The 22,349-nt window shown below is 42.5% G+C and overlaps 1 protein-coding gene across 3 annotated transcripts in view; it reads left to right on the top strand.

The window, feature by feature from the left end:
• The window catches only part of nos1apa (nitric oxide synthase 1 (neuronal) adaptor protein a), a 386,732-nt gene extending 379,928 nt beyond the window's left edge, over window positions 1–6,804 (top strand). For all 3 annotated transcript variants that reach the window (XM_043699831.2, XM_043699832.2, XM_087990864.1), the window contains one exon: window positions 4,202–6,804. In XM_043699831.2, coding sequence (XP_043555766.2) covers window positions 4,202–4,763 — 562 coding nt within the window. In that variant the 3' untranslated portion in view covers window positions 4,764–6,804. The remainder of the gene's footprint in view (window positions 1–4,201) is intronic.
• Window positions 6,805–22,349: the final 15,545 nt, after the last annotated feature.

The following is a 22,349-nucleotide window of genomic DNA, read 5'->3' as shown; positions in this document are numbered from 1 at the left end:
GTGTCTGCTATCTTTGGCAGCATCGGGCCACCAAACTAAGGCAAGCACCACTCCTCCTTTGCTGTTTGTGTCACAGTGCAGCAAATAAAGGAATAATAAGTATTCAGAATACTGACATTTTATAAACCTACATTCCTCTGAGAAATTACATAAATGCAATAAGAATTTACAACATGACTCTTCTAGTAAATCAGGAGTAGAGGTATTAAATAATACTATTAAGTCATTTTTCTTGGAACCAAAAAAAAGGCTCATATAATGATTGAGCATGTTTGTATTGAAGTACTTCTTATGTTTGCCACAGTTCCAGAATGGTATAATAGCATTGCTCATCTCACTGCCCTGGCGCCTATGTTGGGCTTTTCTGTGGCACGCTTTGGTTCTGCAAGAGCACTGAGATCAGTTTTTCTTTTACACTCAGCCGCTTCAAAGACAGATTTGCGGATTAGATCAATGCCTGGTCATAAATCACTGATGGAATGTACTCATCACTCTGTTCACAGTTCCCTTTCCACTCAGTCTCGGGTTCAGTTGGAGGGGAAGATGTGACAGCCTGTTGAGTCTGTCAAAGGTCTGGGTAATGGAATCAAATGGCACTAACCTGCATGAGCACACTGCATTCTGTACTGTTCCTGAGACACCGGCTCCTACAGTCAGACAGATTCGCTCCTCATCCATTGCAACCGAGCATTGTTTCTTCTGTTTCTGTAGTGGCCACACTTCCAAAGTATGTTATTAACTGTAAAGTGCTTTGGGATCCCCTGAGGTCATGAAATGTGCTATCTAAATGCAAATAATTCTTCATTGTATTCCACTGAAATATTGTGCTAAATTGCATCTTATGCAGATACACAAGAGAAGGTGCATTTAAAGTTCTGTATCACGATCACCAAGTGTTTCTTATATAATTTGCAACTTATTTGTCAGCTCAGATATAAAGTCAATAAATAGAATCATTTCAGAACAGTAGAGTGGCATTTGATCCATCAAGTCCAGGGCAGTATATTTAACTTTGATCTTAACTGTTAAGCATGGCCACTGAAGTCATGGTATTTCTTACTGAATGTTATTCACTGGGCTGGGGGGATTGGTAAATGTACCTCCATCTGGATTTCATGGTCAAATACACAGCAATTATACTCATTTTACAGAGTCACCTCCTGAGCTCATATCATTGTGACTTCAGCATTGCACTGACTTCCATTCTATTGTGCTCCGCTGAAGGCAACATTGCTTTACATATCACCCATGTTGCACCTTTCACATCAACAGGGCAACGCATGTCTCACATACAATAAATCCAAAAGTGCAGTGATCAGTGTTATGTAGGTTTGAGCAGATACCTGCAATTATAATTTGCTTTTAACCTGGATGCAGTACACAAATGAATTTATATAAAATTTGACACCAGCCATGGAAAGAGACATTTAGACAAGTGACTATTTACTCAGTCAGAAAAAGCTTGTTTTTTTAAAAAAGTGTTTTAAAGAGGCAGAAATCATTTGGAACAGGAGTTTAAGGGTCAATATATAAACCAGCACAGTAAGACTATCATGCCTACAAATTAAACACCAAGCATCTACTTGTAAATCAGAGCAAAAGATGGTTTGGAGAGTAATGCAATGAAAGAGATGCATTAACATCCGAAAGCTACAAGCCTACAAGTTCTATCATAATTACTTCTCCTTCTTGCAGTCATTTCTCTCCATTGATCCAGCCTCTGCATTCAAATTTTGTAATTCAGGAGCATTTGCATCACCAAAACTTTATTTAAAATGGTACAACAAGGATGTTCAGCTTTGAACATCGAAACTGCAGTTTTACTGAAACAATAGCAGTGCCCGAGATAGGAAATAAACTACAGAGTGCTGCAGCTGGAATGTGCAAACAACCAACAGGAGCAAAGGCACTGAGCCTGGAGGGTGTTTTTCTTCCTTCATTGAGTTGGAGCCTAGCAGCAGAGGTCAAGAACAAGTCACTGAAGGAAGGAGGGGTGTAAAGGAGGACAATAAACTGCAGCAACCAACACCATAACATTGCAAACTGATTAAATATTAATAATCCAAATGTATTCCTCTGATGGTACGTGACTTAAAATACTGATTCTTGGAATTTCAACCAATAAGTGTGATGAATTGGAACATTTCCCAGGCCGTGGAAGGACTGGCAGAAGCTGTTGATGCCAAAACAATACATTTCAAGGTAAATCTCTAGTGCTCCCCAGTGACACCAAATGGCATCAATGTGGAACTGGTGATAAACCCAGAACTGTTTGTTAAAAAATGTACTTCTGTTTCTGTGACAAGCAGTTGGAAGCCCGGGGTCGCTGATGCGAACTGAGCGGAGATGTTCTGTAAAGCCATCACCCAGTCTCCATTGTGTCTTTCCGACATAGAGGACAAAGTTAAAAATCAGACACCACCAGGTTATAATCCAACAGGTTTATTTGGAAGCACTAGCTTTTGAAGAGCTGTCCTTCATCAGACAGCTGTGGAGCAGGACCAAAAGACACAGAATTTATCGCAGAAGATTACGGTGTCATGCAACTGAAATGATATATTGAACAAACCGAGCTTGCTGTTAAGGTTTGTTGAATATATCATTACAGTTGCATGACACTGTAATCTTTTGCTATAAATTCTGTGTCTTTGGTCCTGCTCCACAATTACCTGATGAAGGAGCAGTGCTCCAAAAGTTAGTATTTCAAAATAAACCTGTTGGACTATAACCTGTCTATTGTGTGATTTTTTAACTTTGTCCACCCCAGTCCAACACCAGCTCCTCCATAACATAGAGGAGGCCATATTGTGATCACATTTTTGCAACATGGAATCCTCGACTTTGGGAAGACGGAACATGTCCTGGGCAGCCACTTTGCGGATCTCCTGCATTCAGTTCACAAGTATGACCCTGAGCATTCACTGGGTTTCCATGTCACTCTCCTGTTTCTGCTCTTGGCTGCCATAGTGTTCCACTGGAACTTGAAGTGAGCTTGAGTTGCAGCACCTTGTCTTTCTATCCCCCATTTGCTAGCCTGAATCTTTTTTTTCTGTCTGTTGCTTTCACAAAATCATAATTCAGACTCAGAAGGTGGCCATTCAGCCCATCACACCTGCATCGCTCTCAAAATGCACATTTTGACTTTTTGCCAATCTCCTGCCTTTTCCCCATTACCCTCCACCTTGTTTCTATTCAAATAATCATCTGATGTCCTCTTGAATGCCCCAGTTGAACTGATCTGCACCACACTTCTGGGCAGTGCGTTACAGGCAATTACTATGCACTAGGGGTCTTGTGGCACAGTGATAGTGTTCCCACCTCAGGGCCAGCAGCCTGGACTCAGTTCTAACCTGCTGCAGAGGTGTGTTATAACATGTCTGAATAGGATGATTAAAAATGTTTGTCACTACTCACTGCATGAAAAAGTTATTTCTCATTACATTTGCTTCTTTTGCAAATTGCTTTAAATCTGTGCTTTCGCCAAGCTTTACAAGTGGGAAGTTTTTTTTCTATCTAATCTATTCTGACCCCTTCATGAATTTGAAAACTTTGATCAAATCTCCTCCTGGCTTTCATCTCTCCCAGGACAACAATCCCGACTTCTCCAATCTGTCTTCATAGCTGAATTTTCTCATTTCGGAACCATTCTCTCATAAAACTCTTCTGCACACTCTCTCCAATGCATTCACATCCATTCTAAGTATGGCACCCAGAACTAGATACAACTCTCCAGCTTAGGTCTAACGAATGTCTTTTACAAGTTCAGTATAGCCTCCTCGTCTTATACTCTGTTTCTATGAATAAAATCGAGGACATTGTATGCTTTATTAAATGCTCCCTCAACCAATCCTGCCACTCTTAATGAATCATGCACATGTACAGTCAGTGTTTCCTGTTCCTGCACATCCTTTAGTCTTGTGGTTTGTATTCTCCATGGTCTTTCTACCAAGGTGCACCACCTCTCACTTTTCTGCATTGACCTTCACCTGTCCACCTCTTGTCACTGTCCTCCCAGATTACAGTACTTCTAAACTTTAGTGAGTTTGAAAGGGTTAGAGAAAGTGTGAGCAATCTCATTAATGAGGGATTTTGGTGAGTAGAGAAGAGAACATCTAGGTGTCCGAACATCTTTATACGCTGCCTGACGCACATTTTAGAAAGGTTTCAGACACTAACCTCAGCACTGTTTCTTTAATTGCAGACAAGACGTTTCGGACACCTTCCCTCGGTTAGAGCCGCCACCACCAACGGTTAAAAAGAGGACACCTCGAGCTTTGAAGACTACTCAGGACATGATGATATCATCGGTGCCAGTGGTTAACAACAGCACTGAGGGTTCGGATGCAGCCACAGTAAGCTCTGTAGAAGCAGCACTGCGAAAGACTGGGATAGCTGAAAGTACGGCCGACTGTGTCAAAACTGCGCTGATGATCAACATGGAGAACTTAACTTCTGAACACACTGCCGAGGCCAAATTGGAGAGTGAGCTTTGCAGCACACTGGAAAGTGTAGCGGACATGGCCAAGCCTGCCCTTTCTGTTCCTGACCTTCTAAACAAAGAGCCTGTGGATGTTAAACTCAAACCAACTGGTCAGGAGAAGCGCATGGCGTCTTCCCCACATCCAGACAAGGCTTGCTTGCGAATCAGCATTAGTGAAGATGACCTTTTAGGGAATGACTCTGAAGACTCTGGAGTGCCACGGCAACGATGCTCAAGTGTTGAAAATGAGGAGCCCCATCCAGATTTGCTGTCATTTGACTAGGTAGCTCTGGGGATCTTGGTTCACTGATTAAAACTGGAACTGCAGAATGCCTTGCCATTGAGTGGTTTCAAAAGGGAGAAAACTCATTGTCATGTGCTTTTAGCCTATTCTGAAGTTTCGCACCTTTGTGCTTCTGAAGTTCATTTCTGCCCCATGGAGTTTGGTGTCATAAATGAAGGGCATACAATTAATGGTGTGGGCTTCCTTTACTGGACAGCAGTCCGACTTTGAGCTGGAGGTATAAATGGTCTGATAAGCTAACTTTACTCTTCATCATAGGACAGCCATCAATCAGTGATGCCCCTTTCAGAAAGTAAATTGTCCAATATATACTTGAAACCTTGTGAGATGGCTAGAGTAGAATGCAGGGAGTTTATGGAACTGGGCCTTGAACTTACACTTGAGCACAAATGGTTTTTGCATTTGCTGTAACTACTTCTGTCCTATATTTAACAGCGCAATTAACCTATTTATTTTAAACAAGTTAAACCCTCTGCTAAAATAGCAGAGAGACCAAGTTTGGACCAACCCATCAACCATTCATACCTCCAATCTTGCAATGTAATCTCAAGGCCTAGGTTTATCGATGTTTAAGGATATAAAACTCAACAAATCCAGATACAGTTCTAGCTGTTCACCAAAGTGACTAATAACCTTTCACCATATGCAAAGCAAAATTAAGTGCCTGAATCAAGCCATGTGCGCTTGGAACATTGCCATGGTGAAATCTTGTTTTGTTAACACCTCATGAACTATTCTTTCGTACAAATGGTTTTTACATACTGACTGCAAAATGAAGTGAAAATAACACTCTTTTGGGAGTCCTATGCAGAATTTTGCAAAAACAAAGTACTGGAATCTTAAAATCTAAACAAGGGAAACTGTATGCAAGGAATATACAGTGAATTGTAATTTTAAAATGAAAAGTAATGTAGTTTTTTAGGGAAAACAGAATTTATTTTAGTTTAATATTACTGCATCACTGACTAAATCGAATGAATCTTTATAAAGTGCATAATTTTATTAATCAGTCTAGATATTGCCTTAATAATCTGTTTGAAGAAGGTTATCCTGTTTAGGAAGTGGATTATTTAAAGACATCACGATTTTCTTACTTGCCAATTGTCTGTTCATCAGATAGCTGCTCCCCCTTCTAATTGACTGCACCCTCAGACTAGCTTACATTGTGCTGCTGTCCAGATTTCCAGTCTAGAGAGGGATTATTTCCAAAGGTATTTCAGTGAAGACAAATTTTACTTTTACTGTTTATTTTAATTACTTCTTACTGAAATTTTGCTACATTTTGAGTAACAGAATAAGGCAATTCCTCTCCATCACCATGCCTGTACCTTTTCCAACCCCCACATCATAGCCCACTTTGTATTTGCTAATTAAGACGACAGGGATGAAAAGGCAATTATGTATTCATTGTGAGTTTCAGCACATCCGCGCTTATGGTTAAATGTTAAAACCCACACTGCATAGACTATTGCTCTGCGAGGGAAAGATTTTGTTCTTGTTTTAATGTCATTTATATTCATTATTCACACCTTAAAGTAGAAATGGTGGGAGGTTAGGGGATTAGCCTTGGTACAGTTATCTGCCAACCCATGTCAGACTTCTGAAAAAGTATAATCTACTGATATTTGTAGAAATGATCTCAAACTTTGATTGCATTTTCATAAATATTGCTTTATTCAAATGCAAATGTTAACACTTCAAATCTTTAGCATTTGTATGCATTATTTTATATACTGAAATCCTTAAAAATGAATTCACAATGTTTTGTGGTTTCCTTTCAAATTTTAATGTAGGTGTTTGCAGTTCCTCTTTTCGTGTAATGCTTTTATATATGTTTTTCATTCCAGTGTTGATTTGCTCAGATTAGTATGCCACTGAGAGTTTGCAAGCCCACGTTCTTTGTAATTCACTGCCATATGCATTTATATTGTGTAACTAGACAGACTGCACCTGTGGAAGAGAGTATGGAAAAAATCATTCATTAAATTTCTTTTAATTGAATAAACGTTTTTATGCTGTACTAAGACGTTTTAGATTACATTAAAAAATCGATTCATTTGGAACTGTTGGCAAGAATTTTCATAAGAAATGATCAGCTTTTTGTCGGTGCTGCTGTGATGTTCATTGCTTCCAGGAGGAGTGGCACAAGTTCTGAGGAGCCTTTAAAAGTGCAGTGTCCAGTTTCTGGCTCTAAAGCCAACGAAATTGTTACTGGATTTATTGTGAAAGAGAATTGAATATATACTCAAAAGGAATGGGAGTAATTGGACTGAATGTCCTCCTCCTATTCGGTAAGATCTACCCAGTGTACGGCTTGCATTCTAATCTTGACTATGTAGTCAAGTTTGTTTTTTAATATAAAACATAATTAAAGTTGTCTATTAATTATTTATTTTGATGTGGGTGGATAGATTGGCATTTGCCACGCTTGCCTTCATTGGCCAGAATATTGAGTATAGGAGTTGGGACGTGATGTTGTTGCAGCTGTACAGGACATTGGTGAGGCCACTTTTAGAAAACTACATACAATTCTGGTTGCCCTTCTATAGGAAGGATGTTGTAAAACTTGAGAGGGTGTAGAAAAGATTTATAAGGATGTTGCCTTTGAAGGAGTACAAAGATTGGAGGATTTGAACTATAAGGGGAGGCTGAATAGTCTGGGGTTTTTTCCCTGGAGCATCGTAGGTTGAAGGGTGGCCTTATAGAGTTTTATAAAGTCATGAGGGACATGTATAGCATGAATAGCCAAGGTCTTTTTATTAGGGTGGGGGAGTTCAAAACTAGTAGGCCTAGGTTTAAGGCAAGAGGGGAAAGCTTTAAAAAGAACCTGAGGGATAACGTTTTCACACAGAGGGTGGTGCGTGTATGGATTGAGCTGCCAGAGGAGGTGGTGGAGACTGGTACAATTACAACATTTAAAAGGCATCTAGATGGGTATATGAACAGAAAGAGTTTAGAGGGTTGTGGGACAAGTGCTGGCAAATAGGACTAGGTCAGGTTGGAATGTCTGATCTGCATGGACGGGTTGGTCTGAAAGGTTGGTTTCTGTGCAGTTTGACTCTTATCGGTGAAAAACAGGGTATGTTTTCTGTTTCAGGTTAATTTTGTTTCGATGGGATTATTGATATTCATGTATTTTATATCACTGTTGCCAGGAAATGAATGATTGTGTCCCGAGTTATGGTTATATTGGTGAAATTATAATGTAATAGGAAAATGCTGAATGTATTATTTGGCACTTTTCTCCCTCCAGCATTGGTGTGGTGTCATTATTTTGTGGGTGGCAATTATTGTTTTATACTGTAACATGGGCAGTAAGCCCATGTTGTTTTCAAGGATGAACAATGTTGAAGATGGACGCAGGAGTGCTGCAGTTTGAGGCTGCAGGTTCTGAGGGTAGGGTACCATAACAGGTGAGTGAGGGAAAACCTGACCCCAAGGGAGAGGCACACTCCAACTTCTTAAAAGTTAAATGAAGGCTGTAACCAAGTTGCTTGTGAGCCCCTACAGACCTATCTTTGCAATGCTATTGAAGTGTCGTGTCACAATCGTTCTCTCTCCGCAGATGCCAGTCCAGCTAAGTATTTCCAGGTTTTCTGCCTTTATATCAGATTTCCTACATCTGCAGAATTTTTATTTTGTTTTGCCCAAAGCAAATGGGGATCACTAAGAAAATAAAAACAGTGATAACAAAGAGAAAGCAAGTGTGACGGGACAGGTGCCAGACAAGCTCCTGTGTTAGAGTGTTGCCTCTCTATCTCCAGTCTCCAGACATGTCATTTAATATCCTCCCTGCTAGGAAACAGATTCCTAAACTTCAATCCACACATTCTTCACTTTCTATTATGTTCATCATCCTTCCTCTGAAAATCAAAACCTTAACTGTAACTCTGACGGGAACAGAAGGAAACTTTTCAACTTGTTTTTTTTTTTTAATTTCGTAAGAAATTAAATGGCTGGGATATCCATCTCAAAATATTAAACCGATATCGGGTGCGGAGATTTTTAGTCATCTCCTTTGGGATTTGCAGTAGGTGGTGACCGACAAAATTGTACATCAAACTTTATTTGCTGGGTCCACAAATCCATTCCCCTCTGATGTTTTTGACAAAAACCTTCCATTTCAGTGCAATGGTCATCAACCTTTTTATTCTTTCATGACATATGGATGGTTCATGGCCCGCAGCTAGTTTCACTTTGTGAGGTTGGTGGTGTCCTGATTTCTTGCACTCTATCTGGGTAACAAAGAAGAAAGTTCTTCTGATACCCTTCATGATTTGGAACACCTCAATGAGATCTCCCCTTAACTGTCTGTGCTAAAGAGAAAACCCCAGTGTTTCTCATCTCCCTGTTTCACTGAAATCTACACCCTGCTGCCATTCTAAATAAGCTTTTAGAAATTTTTAATGTAAACAGTTGAGTGAGTGAGCACAGTTTTTTTTGTTTGTAAATATTTGATTACATTTCGTTATTGTCATGTGTACTTTGTTCCAAAATATGGTGAAAAGTGGTGTAGAGTGTCGCTGCTGTCTGGCACCATCTTAAAACAGAGAAACATGAATCAAAACATAGACTCTAAAGGGCAGAGGATTAAAGAAAAGGTGTTCAACCTTACAGTGCTGAAGATGGGATGGGGTGAGTGGATAAATATTAGGTGGAGATGGAGCTGTGTAGAGAGAAGAATAGATTATAGACATATAATCTTCTGTGGTGAAGGTGCTTTTTGATATCTCACCTTGCCGATGTACACTTGATGCTTTGAGGTTTAAATCCTGGACTGCATACACCATAATACCAGACCTTAGAAAGTATCAGCTTCTGAGAGTATTAAAAAGCATACACAAACAAAACTAAAGTACAATAGACTTGACCTTTCAAAAAGAGTATTAAAACCTAAGTAAGTTGAAGTTCTGAAATTATTTGCTTGCCAAAATGCAAGTATTCTAGAAGATACACTGACCAGGTGCTACTCTTGCTGCTTTTTTCATGTGTACCCATCACCTGCAATTTGGTGGCCCCACATACAGTTCCTAGGACAAGCCTGCCTCTGGCCTCTGATCATCAGTCAACTCCACATTATCTGCAATTGCTTTTGTTGACCTTGAAACCCTTTTGGATCTGCAATATACTTCTGTTGCAATTCCTGACACAAATCAGCCAGACACAAGGAACAGTTATACATTCGCAATGTTTCCAACAGACATTCCCATTTATTGACCTAAATTGCTGTCTTAAACAGTCTAGTTGTGTGTTTTCCCCCATTATATCTGCCAAAAGGATTAGATAGTCCCAGAAGCTGAATGTTGCCTGACGACCATCGATTTTCCAGGTCTGCAATAAGGGTTTGTATAAATGTGTTCACTTTAAGACTACAGGCAGTGTGGCATAATTTAAATGTATTAATATTTTGAACATGTATTTTTTGTAGGCTTTTACTTCTGTTTCGTGGTCATGTGGACAATGTGATGATCAGTGACCAAGGAATGGTAAGGACTATGGGACTGTTGCTGAATAAGGAAGGGGGTTGAGATTATTGATAACTCACTTGAATTAGTTCTACATTTATGAGCCAGGCAGAAAGGGGCTGCATAAGTTACAATCTCCCATTCTCCAGCTCTTTATTCCTGTTCCAGCAGCTCTCCCTGCCCTATGTGGTCTCTCCTTATTCTCCCAAGCAACTGAGCACTCCTATTTGGGATCACCTTAAAGTTATTAAAATGTTTGTCCCTGGGTGGAGGAGTCCAGAACTCTGGTAGAGGGCATGGGTTTAGGGTTGGAGGGGAAAGATATAAAAGGGACCTAAGGAGTAACTTTTTCGTACAGAGGGTGGTGCGTGTATGGAATGAGCTGCCAGAGGATGGTGCAATTACAAATTTAAAAGGTATCTGGATGTGTATATGAATTTAGAAGTGTTTAGAAGGATATGGGCAAAGTGCTGGCAAGTGGGACTAGATTAATTTAGGATGTCTGGTCGGCATGGACGAGTTGAACTGAAGGGTCTGTTTCTGTGATGTACATCTCTATGACTCTACGCTCTGCAACCATACTCACTGAAATTGAAACTTGAAGCAACAATACAGAGCATGCAAACATTTGTATAAACCTAACAACAGCAAGTAGAAATCAACCAGCAACTAATTGGTAAGCATTTGATCATTCCATCAAATAATATCATTAAGGGGAGGGAGAGCTGTTTCACTTAGTGCTGTTTGGTTGTGCAATGTTCTGGGAGAGTGGTGATTGGCGAGTAAGGCTGCAAACTGGCAGCAATGGAAGCAAATCAACTGGGAATTTGTGTTGCACACGTTTCGTCCCCTGTCTAGGTGACATCCTCAGTGCTTGGGAGCCTCCTGTGAAGTGCTTCTGTGATGTTTCCTCCGGCATTTGTAGTGGTTTGTATCTGCCGCTTCCGGTTGTCAGTTCCAGCTGTCTGCTGCAGTGGCCGGTATATTGGGTCCAGGTCGATGTGCTTATTGATTGAATCTGTGGCTGAGTGCCATGCCTCTAGGAATTCCCTGGCTGTTCTCTGTTTGGTTGTCCTATAATAGTAGTGTTGTCCCAGTCGAACTCATGTTGCTTGTCATTTGCGTGTGTGGCTACTAAGGATAGCTGGTCGTGTTGTTTCGTGGCTAGTTGGTGTTCATGGATGTGGATCGTTAGCTGTCTTCCTGTTTGTCCTATGTAGTGTTTTGTGCAGTCCTTGCATGGGATTTTGTGCACTGCATTGGTTTTGCTCACGCTGGGTATCGGGTCCTTTGTCCTGGTGAGTTGTCTGAGAGTGTCTGTTGGTTTGTGTGCTGTTATGAGTCCTAGTGGTCGTAGTAGTCTGGCTGTCAGTTCAGAAATGTTCTTGATGTATGGTAACATGGCTAGTCCTTTGGGTTGTGGCATGTCTTCATTCCATTGTCTTTCCCTTTGGCATCTGTTGATGAAATTGCGGGGGTATCCATTTTAGGTGAATACATTGTAGAGGTGTTCTTCCTCTTTTTGCAGTTCTGGTGTGCTGTAGTGTGTTGTGGCCATTTTGAACAGTGTCTTGATGCAACTTCTTTTGTGTGTGTTGGGGTGGTTGATTTCATAGTTCAGGACTTGGTCTGTGTGTGTGGCTTTCCTGTATACCTTTGTGGTGAATTTCCGTTCGGTGTTCTCTGTACCAGCACGTCTAGGAATGGGACTTGGTTGTCCTTTTCTTCCTCTCTAGTGAATCGGATTCCTGTGAGTGTGGCGTTGATGATCCAGTGTGTGTTCTCTATTTCTGTGTTTTTAATGATTACAAAGGTATCATCCCCATATCTGACCCAGAGTTTGGGTTGAATTTGCGGTAAGACTGTTCTAATCTTTGGATTACCGCTTCTGCTATGAGTCCAGAGATGGGTGAGCCCATGGGTGTGCCGTTGATTTGCTCATATATTTGGTTGTTGAATGTGAAACCATGGTCTCATTCGATGTAACGGCACTGTTCACCTCTATCAACAAAACCCTAGCCAGAGAAACAATAGCCAACCTGCTAGACATACAGGAGAAAGTGAGGTCTGCAGATGCTGGAGATCAGAGCTGGAAATGTGTTGCTGGAAAAGCGCAGCAGGTCAGGCAGCATCCAGGGAACAGGAGAATCGACGTTTCGGGCATAAGCCCTTCTTCAGGAATGAGGAAAGTTTGTCCAGCAGGCTAAGATAAAGGTAGGGAGAAGGGACTTGGGGGAGGGGCGTCAGAAATGTGATAGGTGGAAAGAGGTCAAGGTGAGGGTGAAAGGTCAGACTGGGGTGGGGGCGGAGAGGTCGGGAAGAAGATTGCAGGTTAGGAAGGCGGAGCTGAATTCGATGGATTTGAGACAGGGTGGGAGGAGGGGAAATGAGGAAACTGGTGAAATCCGAGTTCATCCCTTGTGGTTGGAGGGTTCCTAGGCGGAAGATGAGGCGTTCTTCCTCCAACCGTCGTTTTGTTGTGGTCTGACGATGGAGGAGTCCAAAGACCGGCATATCCTTGGTGGAGTGGGAGGGGGAATTGAAATGTTGAGCTACAGGGTGGTTGGGTTGGTTGGTCCGGGTGTCCCAGAGGTGTTCTCTGAAACGCTCCGCAAGTAGCCGGCCTGTCTCCCCAATATAGAGGAGGCCGCATCGGGTGCAGAGGATGCAATAGATGATGTGTGTGGAGGTGCAGATGAATCTGTGGCAGATATGGAAGTTTCCTTTGGGGCCTTGGAGGGAGGTGAGGGGGGAGGTGTGGGCGCAAGTCTTGCACCTCCTGTGGTTGCAGGGGAAGGTGCCGGGAGTGGAGGTTGGGTTGGTGGGGGTGTGGATCTGATGAGGGAGTCACGGAGGGAGTGGTCTTTACGGAATGCTGATAGGGGAGGGGAGGGAAATATATCCTTGGTGGTGGGGTCCGTTTGGAGGTAGCGGAAATGACGGCGGATGATGCGCTGTACATGGAGATTGGTGGGGTGGTAGGTGAGGACCAGTGGGGTTCTGTCCTGGTGGCGGTTGGAGGGGCGGGGCTCAAGGGCGGAGGAGCGGGAAGTGGAAGAGATGCGGTGGAGGGCATCGTCGAGAACAGACAACAAGACGGTGAACCTACCAACAAAGACTGCATACTCAAACTACTGGACCTGTGCCTCACAACACACTTCACATTCAACAACCAAATATCCGCATCCATGAACACCAACTAGCCACGAAACAACACGACCAGCTATCCTTAGTAGCCACGCACGTAGTTGACAAGCAACATGAGTTCGACTGGGACAACGCTACTATTATAGGACAAGCCAAACAGAGAACAGCCAGGGAATTCCTTGAGGCATGACACTCATCCACAGATTCAATCAACAAGCACATCGACCTGGACCCAAATGTACCGGCTACTGCAGCGGACAGCTAGAACTGACAACCGGAAGCGGCAGATACAAACCACTATAAATGCCAGAGGAAACATCACAAAAGCGCTTCACAGGAGGCTCCCAAGCACTGAGGATGTCACCTAGACAGGGCATGAAATGTCTGCAACACAAATTCCCAGCTCGGCGAACAGAACCACAACAACGAGTGCCCGAGCTACAAATCTTCTCACAAACTTTGAAGCAAATCAACTTTCTAGACTGATCACCAAGATACAGTGAAAAGTGTTGTTTTGCATGCTATACAGGCAGATCATGCCATGCAAAATGCAACAGGGTAGTGGAACAGAATGCAGCCGTAGAAAAGATGCAGAGCGAGAGATCAGGATTAATATTTGAGAAGTCAGTTTTGAAGTCTGATAACAGCGGGGACAGTCAAGAAGCCACAACAACACCTCTTCCTCCTCAGGCACCTTTGGAAATTCAGCATGTCCTAAAGGACCCCCACCAACTTTTACAGATATACCATAGAAAATGTTCTATCCAGGTCCATAATGGCCTGGTATGGCAACTGCTCTGCCCAGGACAGTAAGAAAGGTGGTGTGCACAGCCTAGACCATCACCAAAGTCAACCTCCCATCCATTGACTCCATTTACATTTCTTGTTACCGTGGAAAGGCTGCCACCATCATCAAAGACCCCTCCCATGCTGGGAATGCTCTCTTCCAATCTTTTTCATCAGGCAGAAGCATACAGAAACTTGAACACATGCACCAACAGGTTCAAGAATAGCTTCTTCCCTGCCATCATTAAACAGCCAAATGAACTCTCCAACTTCAAATAATGTCAATCTTGCTTTGTGCACCTCCTTGTAGTGTATGCCTCACTTTGTCTAAGCACCCTGTGATCCGTATGTCCTTATCTGCTAAGAGCTGCCCATACTGCTTTTCACTGTACTTCGGTACACGTGACTACAATAAATTAAATCAAAGGAAGAAGCTGTTCTTGAATCTATTTGTACATGTAATCAAACGTTTGTATCTTCTGCCCAAAGGAAGAGGGTGGAAGAGAGTATAACCGATGTGGGAGGGGTCTTGGTGGTTGCTTTACTGAGGCAGTGGGAAGTATGGATGGAGTCAATGGATGGAAAAAGTGAGGACTGCAGATGTTGGGAGATCAGAGCTGAAAATGTGTTGCTGGAAAAGCGCAGCAGGTCAGGCAGCATCCAAGGAGCAGGAGAATCGACGTTTCGGGCAGGAGCCCTTCTTCTGGAAGGCTGGTTCACATGACGGATTGGAGTGCGTTCACGACTCTCGGTAGTACAAGACCTATCCCATCTGCAGATTTCCAGCAAATGTGAAATGTACAGGGAGTGACCCCTTTAACAAGCTGCTGCCTGGCATATATCCTGTTAGAAGTGTTGATGTATTTAGAGGAGAATCATTTTAGAGCCATAAAACATTGCTTTCTAATGATTGCCCTCTTCATCCTTGTTTATCAATGCATTATTTTTTACCAAAGAAATGATTTTACATAATGTATCAGATTGTTTAATGGATGCAGTCTTTGGTCTGGTTTATTCAACAATTACGATAATTAAAATAAATGACCTTTCAGCATTAAGGACTGCATCAACGAATCACTTTAACAAGTCTTGCTGAAGGCTCCTTTCCAAATGTTATGTTACTGCAAGTCCTATGTGAGAGCTTAGTTCTTTCAAAGATATCGATGAAGGTAATTTATTGAAACAATTATTGGTGGTTAATCCTGTCCTCCCGATATCTTGGCTGATGATAAAACGTGCTGTTGGTACAAAAGAAAGCCAGTAGATTGTGTTTCTTTTGCCCCTCAGTGGCAGTTCTGAGTTAACACATGAAATTCTTTTGCTTTTGCTTTGCATTGATCTATTTTTCAACATCTAAACACGCAAGTGAAACTTGTTCAGAAAATATCCGAAGGTGATCAGATTCCTGTCAACTGAATGCAGTGGAATTGTTGTTTAATTGTCATTATAAAGTGACCCTTGAACTTATGGAGAAACACATTTTGAATGTAGATGATGCTGCAAGAAAAGGAATAATGTGCAATCAATTATATTTAATGAAATTGAGCATAGCAATCCTGTATATTTTGTTGAGGTATGTGCAAACATAGTAGAATGACTGCGTCCTAATGTTGGCTTACAGGCACAATTTTAAAGAAACTTGAGACACCTCTTAGACCTAAGATAGGAACAGGGAAGACTAGAAGTCAGGTCAAGCAGTCCCTGTGGAAAGAGAAAGAGTGAACTGTTCATCAGAATTGGGTGATGCACGGACTTGAAACATTAACTGTTCCTCCCTCCTGCTGACTGTACCCAGCATTCTCTGTTTTCATTACAGGAAGTCTGAATCCATGGCTCTTTGCTTTTATACTTTAGGACGTGCTGTTGGATGTCACTTATTATAGGTTCATTGATTGCTTTCTCTTCATTTTTTTCACATGGCAGCTTTATCTAGTGCAAGAGTTTGAAATCTGAATTTGCAGGTTAAATGTGTTGCTGAAATTTGGACCAAATAACAATTAAATATATTGGGGCTACATCGTGCATCTGTGATATTACTGGGGGATTCTCATAATTCTGAACTTTGCCTTTTTTTTGGCATATAATCATTGGGATGTGTCTCCCAATTACTCATAGAACTTGCCCAGTAGTTGAGATTGCTGTCCTGGCTATCCTCTGGAGTTTGAGGGTTGAGAGGTGGTCTCATTGAAAACACATCAGATCCTGAGGTAGTTTTAGTGATTAGCTGCTGAGAGGCTGTTTCCTCTAATTGGACAGTCTAGCATGAACAGGCATAGACTCAGGAAAGGAGATAATTCATTTCACAATGAAATGAGGCACAATCAATCTTTGAAATTCTATACTTTTAATCCTACAAGTTGTGGATGCTCAACCGAGTATACTGAAAGCTGAAATGGATAGTTCTTTGGACTTGACAAGAATCCAGGGAAGTGGAGATTGACAGCAAAGTTGAATAGAGGTTAAAGATCAAGCATGACCTTGTTGACTGTTAGAGCATGCTTGGCAAGTCTGAAGGCGTTTCATGCTCTTATGTTTTTGTCTTCGATAATGGAAGCACTCAACTTACAGTCAGCTCCTGCTTAGTGTACAAGGGATTACTTGTCTAGGCAGAATAATATTACAGTAATTTGATTACTTCAACATGTGGTTCCTTTGATACTTGTGTCCTTCCACTTTTTAAAATGGCGATGGGTAAAAGTCTAATCATGCAGAAATAATCAAATCCGGGAGCCTTTTAAAAGATGAAGTTTCATAGAAAAGTGACATTTGGGACTGGTAATTACTGGTGTATAAATTGGAAACAAAGGTTAGAGATGTAAGTCACACAAAGTCCAGCTCATCAGAGTCCTGCTGCAATAAGCTTTGTGGCTGGAATTTGCTAACTGTGGGAATTCTGTGCAGTAAGGGAAAATCTGCTTCTGATCTTTTGGAGAACAAAGAGTGAACCAAGAGAGAGGCTGGGACACAGCAAGAACTGAAAAACTGAGAGGGCTCGAGGGATTAATTAGCTGAGCAGGTATGTGTTTGGTTGGTGTGTTCTACAAATGCTTTTTTTTCTCTCTCTAATTAGGGTAATAGTTTAAATTAGGATTGGGAGACTACAAGTAGTTGTAAAAAATGATGGCTTAATAGTTAATTAGATTAGATTACTTAGTGTGGAAACAGGCCCTTCGGCCCAACAAGTCCACACCGCCCCGCCGAAGCGCAACCCACCCATACCCCCACACTTACCCCTTACCTAACACTACGGGCAATTTAGCATGGCCAATTCACCTGGCCTGCACATCTTTGGACTATGGGAGGAAACCGGAGCACCCGGAGGAAACCCACGCAGACATGGGGAGAACGTGCAAACTCCACACAGTCGCCTGAGGCGGGAATTGAACCCAGGTCTCTGGCGCTGTGAGGCAGCAGTGCTAACCACTGTGCCACCGTGCCACCCACATTAATATAACTACAAATGAAGACGATAATTTTACAAAATAAAATGAGGCTAGTCTAAAGTACTGCAGGGCACAGTGGCAATTCTTGGAATGGGTCACAGCCAGTTTTATTGGCCCCCATAGTGTCCAGTCTAGGGGCTTAGGGCTAACATGTTCGAACAGATATACAGTAACAAGCCATTCCACTGACAGAAACTAACAGGATGGGGTGAGGGGGTGTTTAGTGGTGGGGGAGGTTAGGAGACTCGGCAAGTTATTTTTCAGGGTTGGCACTGCAGACTTGGGGAATAGAGAGATGATCATTGTAAAGTGGGGAAGGGCAACAGTATCTTCAATAGAGAACATATGAGAAAGCACGAATGGGAAGGGGGGTCAAGCAGAAATTGGGACAGGGTTCATTTACTGTCAGGAGCATCCTGGCTTCAGCAGCATCAGTGTACGCTCTTCTTTGCCAGCGGCTATTGTGGGGTTGATGGTGAATGTGGGCTGGTCCAGGTTCATGTAAATAGATTTGGTGGGGACCTGGGGAGGTGTGAGCAGATGGGAGTCACAGGAAGGTCAATCAGGAAGGCAATTTGGATGTTGAGGATCTCACTGACACATAGAGGCAGAGGAGCACTCACTGTACATCGTGCTGGAAATCAAAAGTGTGCAGTGGGAAAGAAAATGGCTGTGACGACACCTGGAGTGGGCTGGGTACGTGGGTCAGTCTGTGAGGGACGTGAGGCCTTTTATAGGGAAACAACATTAAACACAACCCGGAGAGGACACAGACCTGCGGGCTCCATAATCCCTGGCGACCCCTGGATGTGCCAGAAATGCTAGGTGGCCCCTGCATAATGTGAACTTCCAAGGGTCTGAGGGGATAGCCCACCTCTGGAGTGCCCTAAGAGAAGACACCTGAGGGGGCTGTATGTGTGGTTTCTCCTCCAGCTGGATACCTCAGACACTGCCTTCTCTTGTGAGGAAGGGGCAGCTGGAGTGCTCTTTACATTCCCTGTCGCCCTGGAGTAGGGGGAATGCTAGTGAGTGAGGGGTGATGCTGCTGGGCCAATGAAAGTGGAAGAGCATGGTATTTGGTGGGAGACGGGTGCCAAAGCAGAGATAGTGAGTGTGAGATGGCAGACTGCCATTTACCCTGGCACAATAGAGAAGGTTATTGACCACATGATGGTATTGTTGAATGTTCCTCCAGAATGTAGAAACACCATTGACCTGAGCAGTGGCCCTGGACCGGGCTGCCAAATTCTGGTGACACGGCCTTCGCTACCAGTCTCCTTTGCACTACCACCTCGACCAATACCTTCAGGTCCCTAACAGAATCTCGGTGCCAACTTCCCCTTCTCTGCCATCTTCCAGAAACATCCTTGACTGAGCTCAGAATGCCTGTGCTTGTCTGGGTGCACTGCAGCCTTTTGAAGATAGCACCAGTCTCAAGGGATGCTGGTCTTTTGGCAGATATCTGTCGGGTGTTGAATTTGATGTGAGGAATGCCTCGGAGGTGAGATAGGTAGTCACTGGCACATTTGGTAAGACACAGCAAGAAATGGCAAAGGCCTCGTGATGGGAATTCCCCTTTAAAAAAAAAACAGATGCAACCTGCGCTTGGCGAAAACAAAATTGCAGATTCAGCCCCTGCTTTCAGCAGATTCAGAAAAACATAAGTCCCTTGAATGTACAAAGACTTTATAGGAGGTTTCACAGCCTTTGATAATGCAATGCTGGTCAATTTTGCACAACAGCAACAGAAGAACACAACATAGCCAGAAGCAAAATAACACTGTGCTGTCACATGTTTTTTGAACTCCATATGGATGGAAATGATCTCTCTCAATCTTTTTCCTCTGCCGTAGTTGTGGGTATGTTCGCTGAGCTGGGAATTTGATTTGTAGACGTTTTGCCCCCTGTCTAGGGGTACGCAAGCCTTGAACCTCTGTCTGAATCTTTCTCTCTTCCTTCTAATGGGCAGCCCGGCAGCTCATGGTTAGCACTGCTGCCTCTCAGCGCCAGGGACCTCGATTCGATTCCAGCCTCAGGCCACCTGTCTGTGTGGAGTTTGCATGTTCTGCTCATGTCTGTGTGGGTTTCCTCCGGGTGCTCCAGTTTCCTCCCACAATCCAAAGATGTGCAAGTTAGTTAAATTGGCCATGTTAAATTACCCATAGTGTTCATAGATGTGTAGGTTAGGTGCATTAGTTAGGAGTAAATGTAGAGTAATAGAGTGGGGGGAATGGGTCTCTTCGGAGGGTCAATGTGGTCTTGTTGGGCCACATGGCCTGTTTCCACACTGTAGGGATTCTATGATACATTCTCCTCTCTGACTGTTTTTCTCTATCTCCATGGAAATTACTGAATCTGCTTAGGAAGCCTCAAAATTAATTCCTGGTGGTTTTCATCATGTCATATCCCTTTGAAAGGTTATGAATGCTATACAATTGAAATTTTCTCAGATATTTGTCAGGGGAAAGACATCACAAGAAATGTCAGCGACGTGGCCAAAAGGATCTAATTGAATAACAGAACAGGCTCAAGGAACAGAAAGGCTTACTCCTGTTCCTCTGCTCCTTTGGTCAAACTTGCCCCATGTATTAAATGTCAAATTTGTTTCTGATATCATCAGATTTTCACTGCACAGAAGAAGCCAAAGTACTTGTTCCCATTGCTGATCACACCCAAAAGAGAATAGGTGTGTCATTTGTGGCAAATTGAAATTCTAGTTTCTGATAACCATCTTTCCTTGACCTGCTCTGATATTTCAGCTGACTTTCTCTCCCATTTTGTCTACCACTCAGCTCATAATACGTTTGAATAGATTTTTTTTTCTGTCTGAATGCTTCAACCAGTGAAGCACAACATGAATAAAAAAATTTGTGAATCAATGAATACATTTAATATGTGGCTGCTCAACCTCAATTACATTAGTGTTAGATTCTGAAAAAGGCATCGCCATTTCTCTGTCATGTCCTGCTATATTGCAAGATCAAAAGATTCAATTTTCTTTAGCGTTTGCTGTGGTTGGTTCTTTAACTGATTTGATACAAAGGGTCATTTACAATTCAACATTGCAAGAGCATCAGATAAATGTCTACAATGAAATCATGTTGGCCATTATCAATCAAATTCAGATTTGTTCTGTTCCTCGAATTGGGTTCTCTGAACTTTTTTAATCTTTGTAAGTTTCAAGACACTAAAATGTTCTTTAAAAGAGAGGACCCTGACTTTTAAACTGAGAATGGTAATGGGGCTAGTGAGCTTTTAAGCTGAAGTGAAACCTGAGGAACCTAAAGATATGGAGGCCTGGCTGACCTTAACAGCTAGGCCTCATTCACACAACTTTTCCTGGAGATGATGCCTGGCCACTGCCTGCCTATTCATGTACTTATCCAAATGTCCCTTAAACGTTGTAACTGTACCTGTCTCCACTATTTTCACTGGAAGTTCATTCCACACACAAACCACTCTCTTTGTTTAAAAAAAAGTTACCCCTCATGTCCTTTTTAAATCTTTCTCCTCTCACCTCAAAAAATGCCTAGAGATATGAACACCTCCACGCTAGGGAAAAGACCTTTGTCATTCACCTTATCCATGCACTTCATGATTTTATAAACCTCAATAAGATCGCCTCTCAACGTTTTATGCTCCAGTGAAAAAAAAATCCTGGTAAATCTTTTCTGAACCCTCTCCAGTTTAATAATATTCTTCATATAACAGGGGGACCAGAACAGCACACAGGACTCCAGAAGAGGCCTCACTAATGTCCTGCACAGCCTCGATATGGAGGTGTCGGTGTTGGATTAGTGTGGACAAAGTCAGAAGTCACACGACACCAGATTATAGTCCAATAGGTTTATTTGAAAACACAAGTTTTCGGAGCACTGCTCTTTTATCAGGAACCTTTTTTTAAAAACTGATGAAGGAGCAGTGTTCCAAAAGCTGCCCAAATAAACCTGTTTGTCTATAACCTGGTGTTGTGTGATTTCTGACTCTGTACAACCTCAACATGATGTCCCAACTCCTACACATGGGGCAACTTCTTTACACAGAGAGAGGTTAGTGTGTGGAATGAACTGCTCGAGGAAGTGGTGGATGCGGGTACAGTTACAGCAACTGAAAGACATTTGGATAACTTCATTAATAGGAGGTATATGGGCCAAATGCAGGCAGGTGGAACTGGTATATTTTGGGAACATGTTTGGCATGGACAGGTTGGATCGAAGGGTGTGTTTCCAGGCTGTATGAATTGGCTGATGTGTGCGACTGGAAGCTGGGTGCAGGAAGCCATAGGAACAGAGCGGGGGTGGCGGGGGGGGGGTAAGCTGGTGGTGATGTTTTCAATCTCTAAAGGCCATCAAGGACAGCAGTATTGAAAGCAGGATCAGGGGACAGCTTATAAAACATGACTAGGACCTCAGAGCAAGTTCAGAATTATAGGAAGTACCTTTCAGCAACTCAATAAATCTGATTGCTTTGTTGCTCCCATTGAGAGATTCACTGCCTATTATATACAAAAATCCTTATCAATGCTATGTTCTTCCTGTCAGGATGACGCTTAAGGTACATGTAGGTCAGACCAGGTAAGGATGACAGATTTCCTTGCCTAAAGGACATTAGTGAACCAGATGGATTTTTACAATGAACAATATTTACAAGTTGCCTGTTTTTGGTTTCAGATTTCATGAATTCATATTTCACCATCTGGCACATGAGATTCGAATCCCTGGCTT

Source organism: Chiloscyllium plagiosum, unplaced genomic scaffold (assembly GCF_037043375.1).
Source record: "Chiloscyllium plagiosum isolate Xiang-an unplaced genomic scaffold, Cpla_swu_hap1 HiC_scaffold_9, whole genome shotgun sequence".
Classification (NCBI taxonomy): Eukaryota; Metazoa; Chordata; class Chondrichthyes; order Orectolobiformes; family Hemiscylliidae; genus Chiloscyllium; species Chiloscyllium plagiosum.
This window is presented reverse-complemented; position numbering and strand designations above follow the sequence as displayed.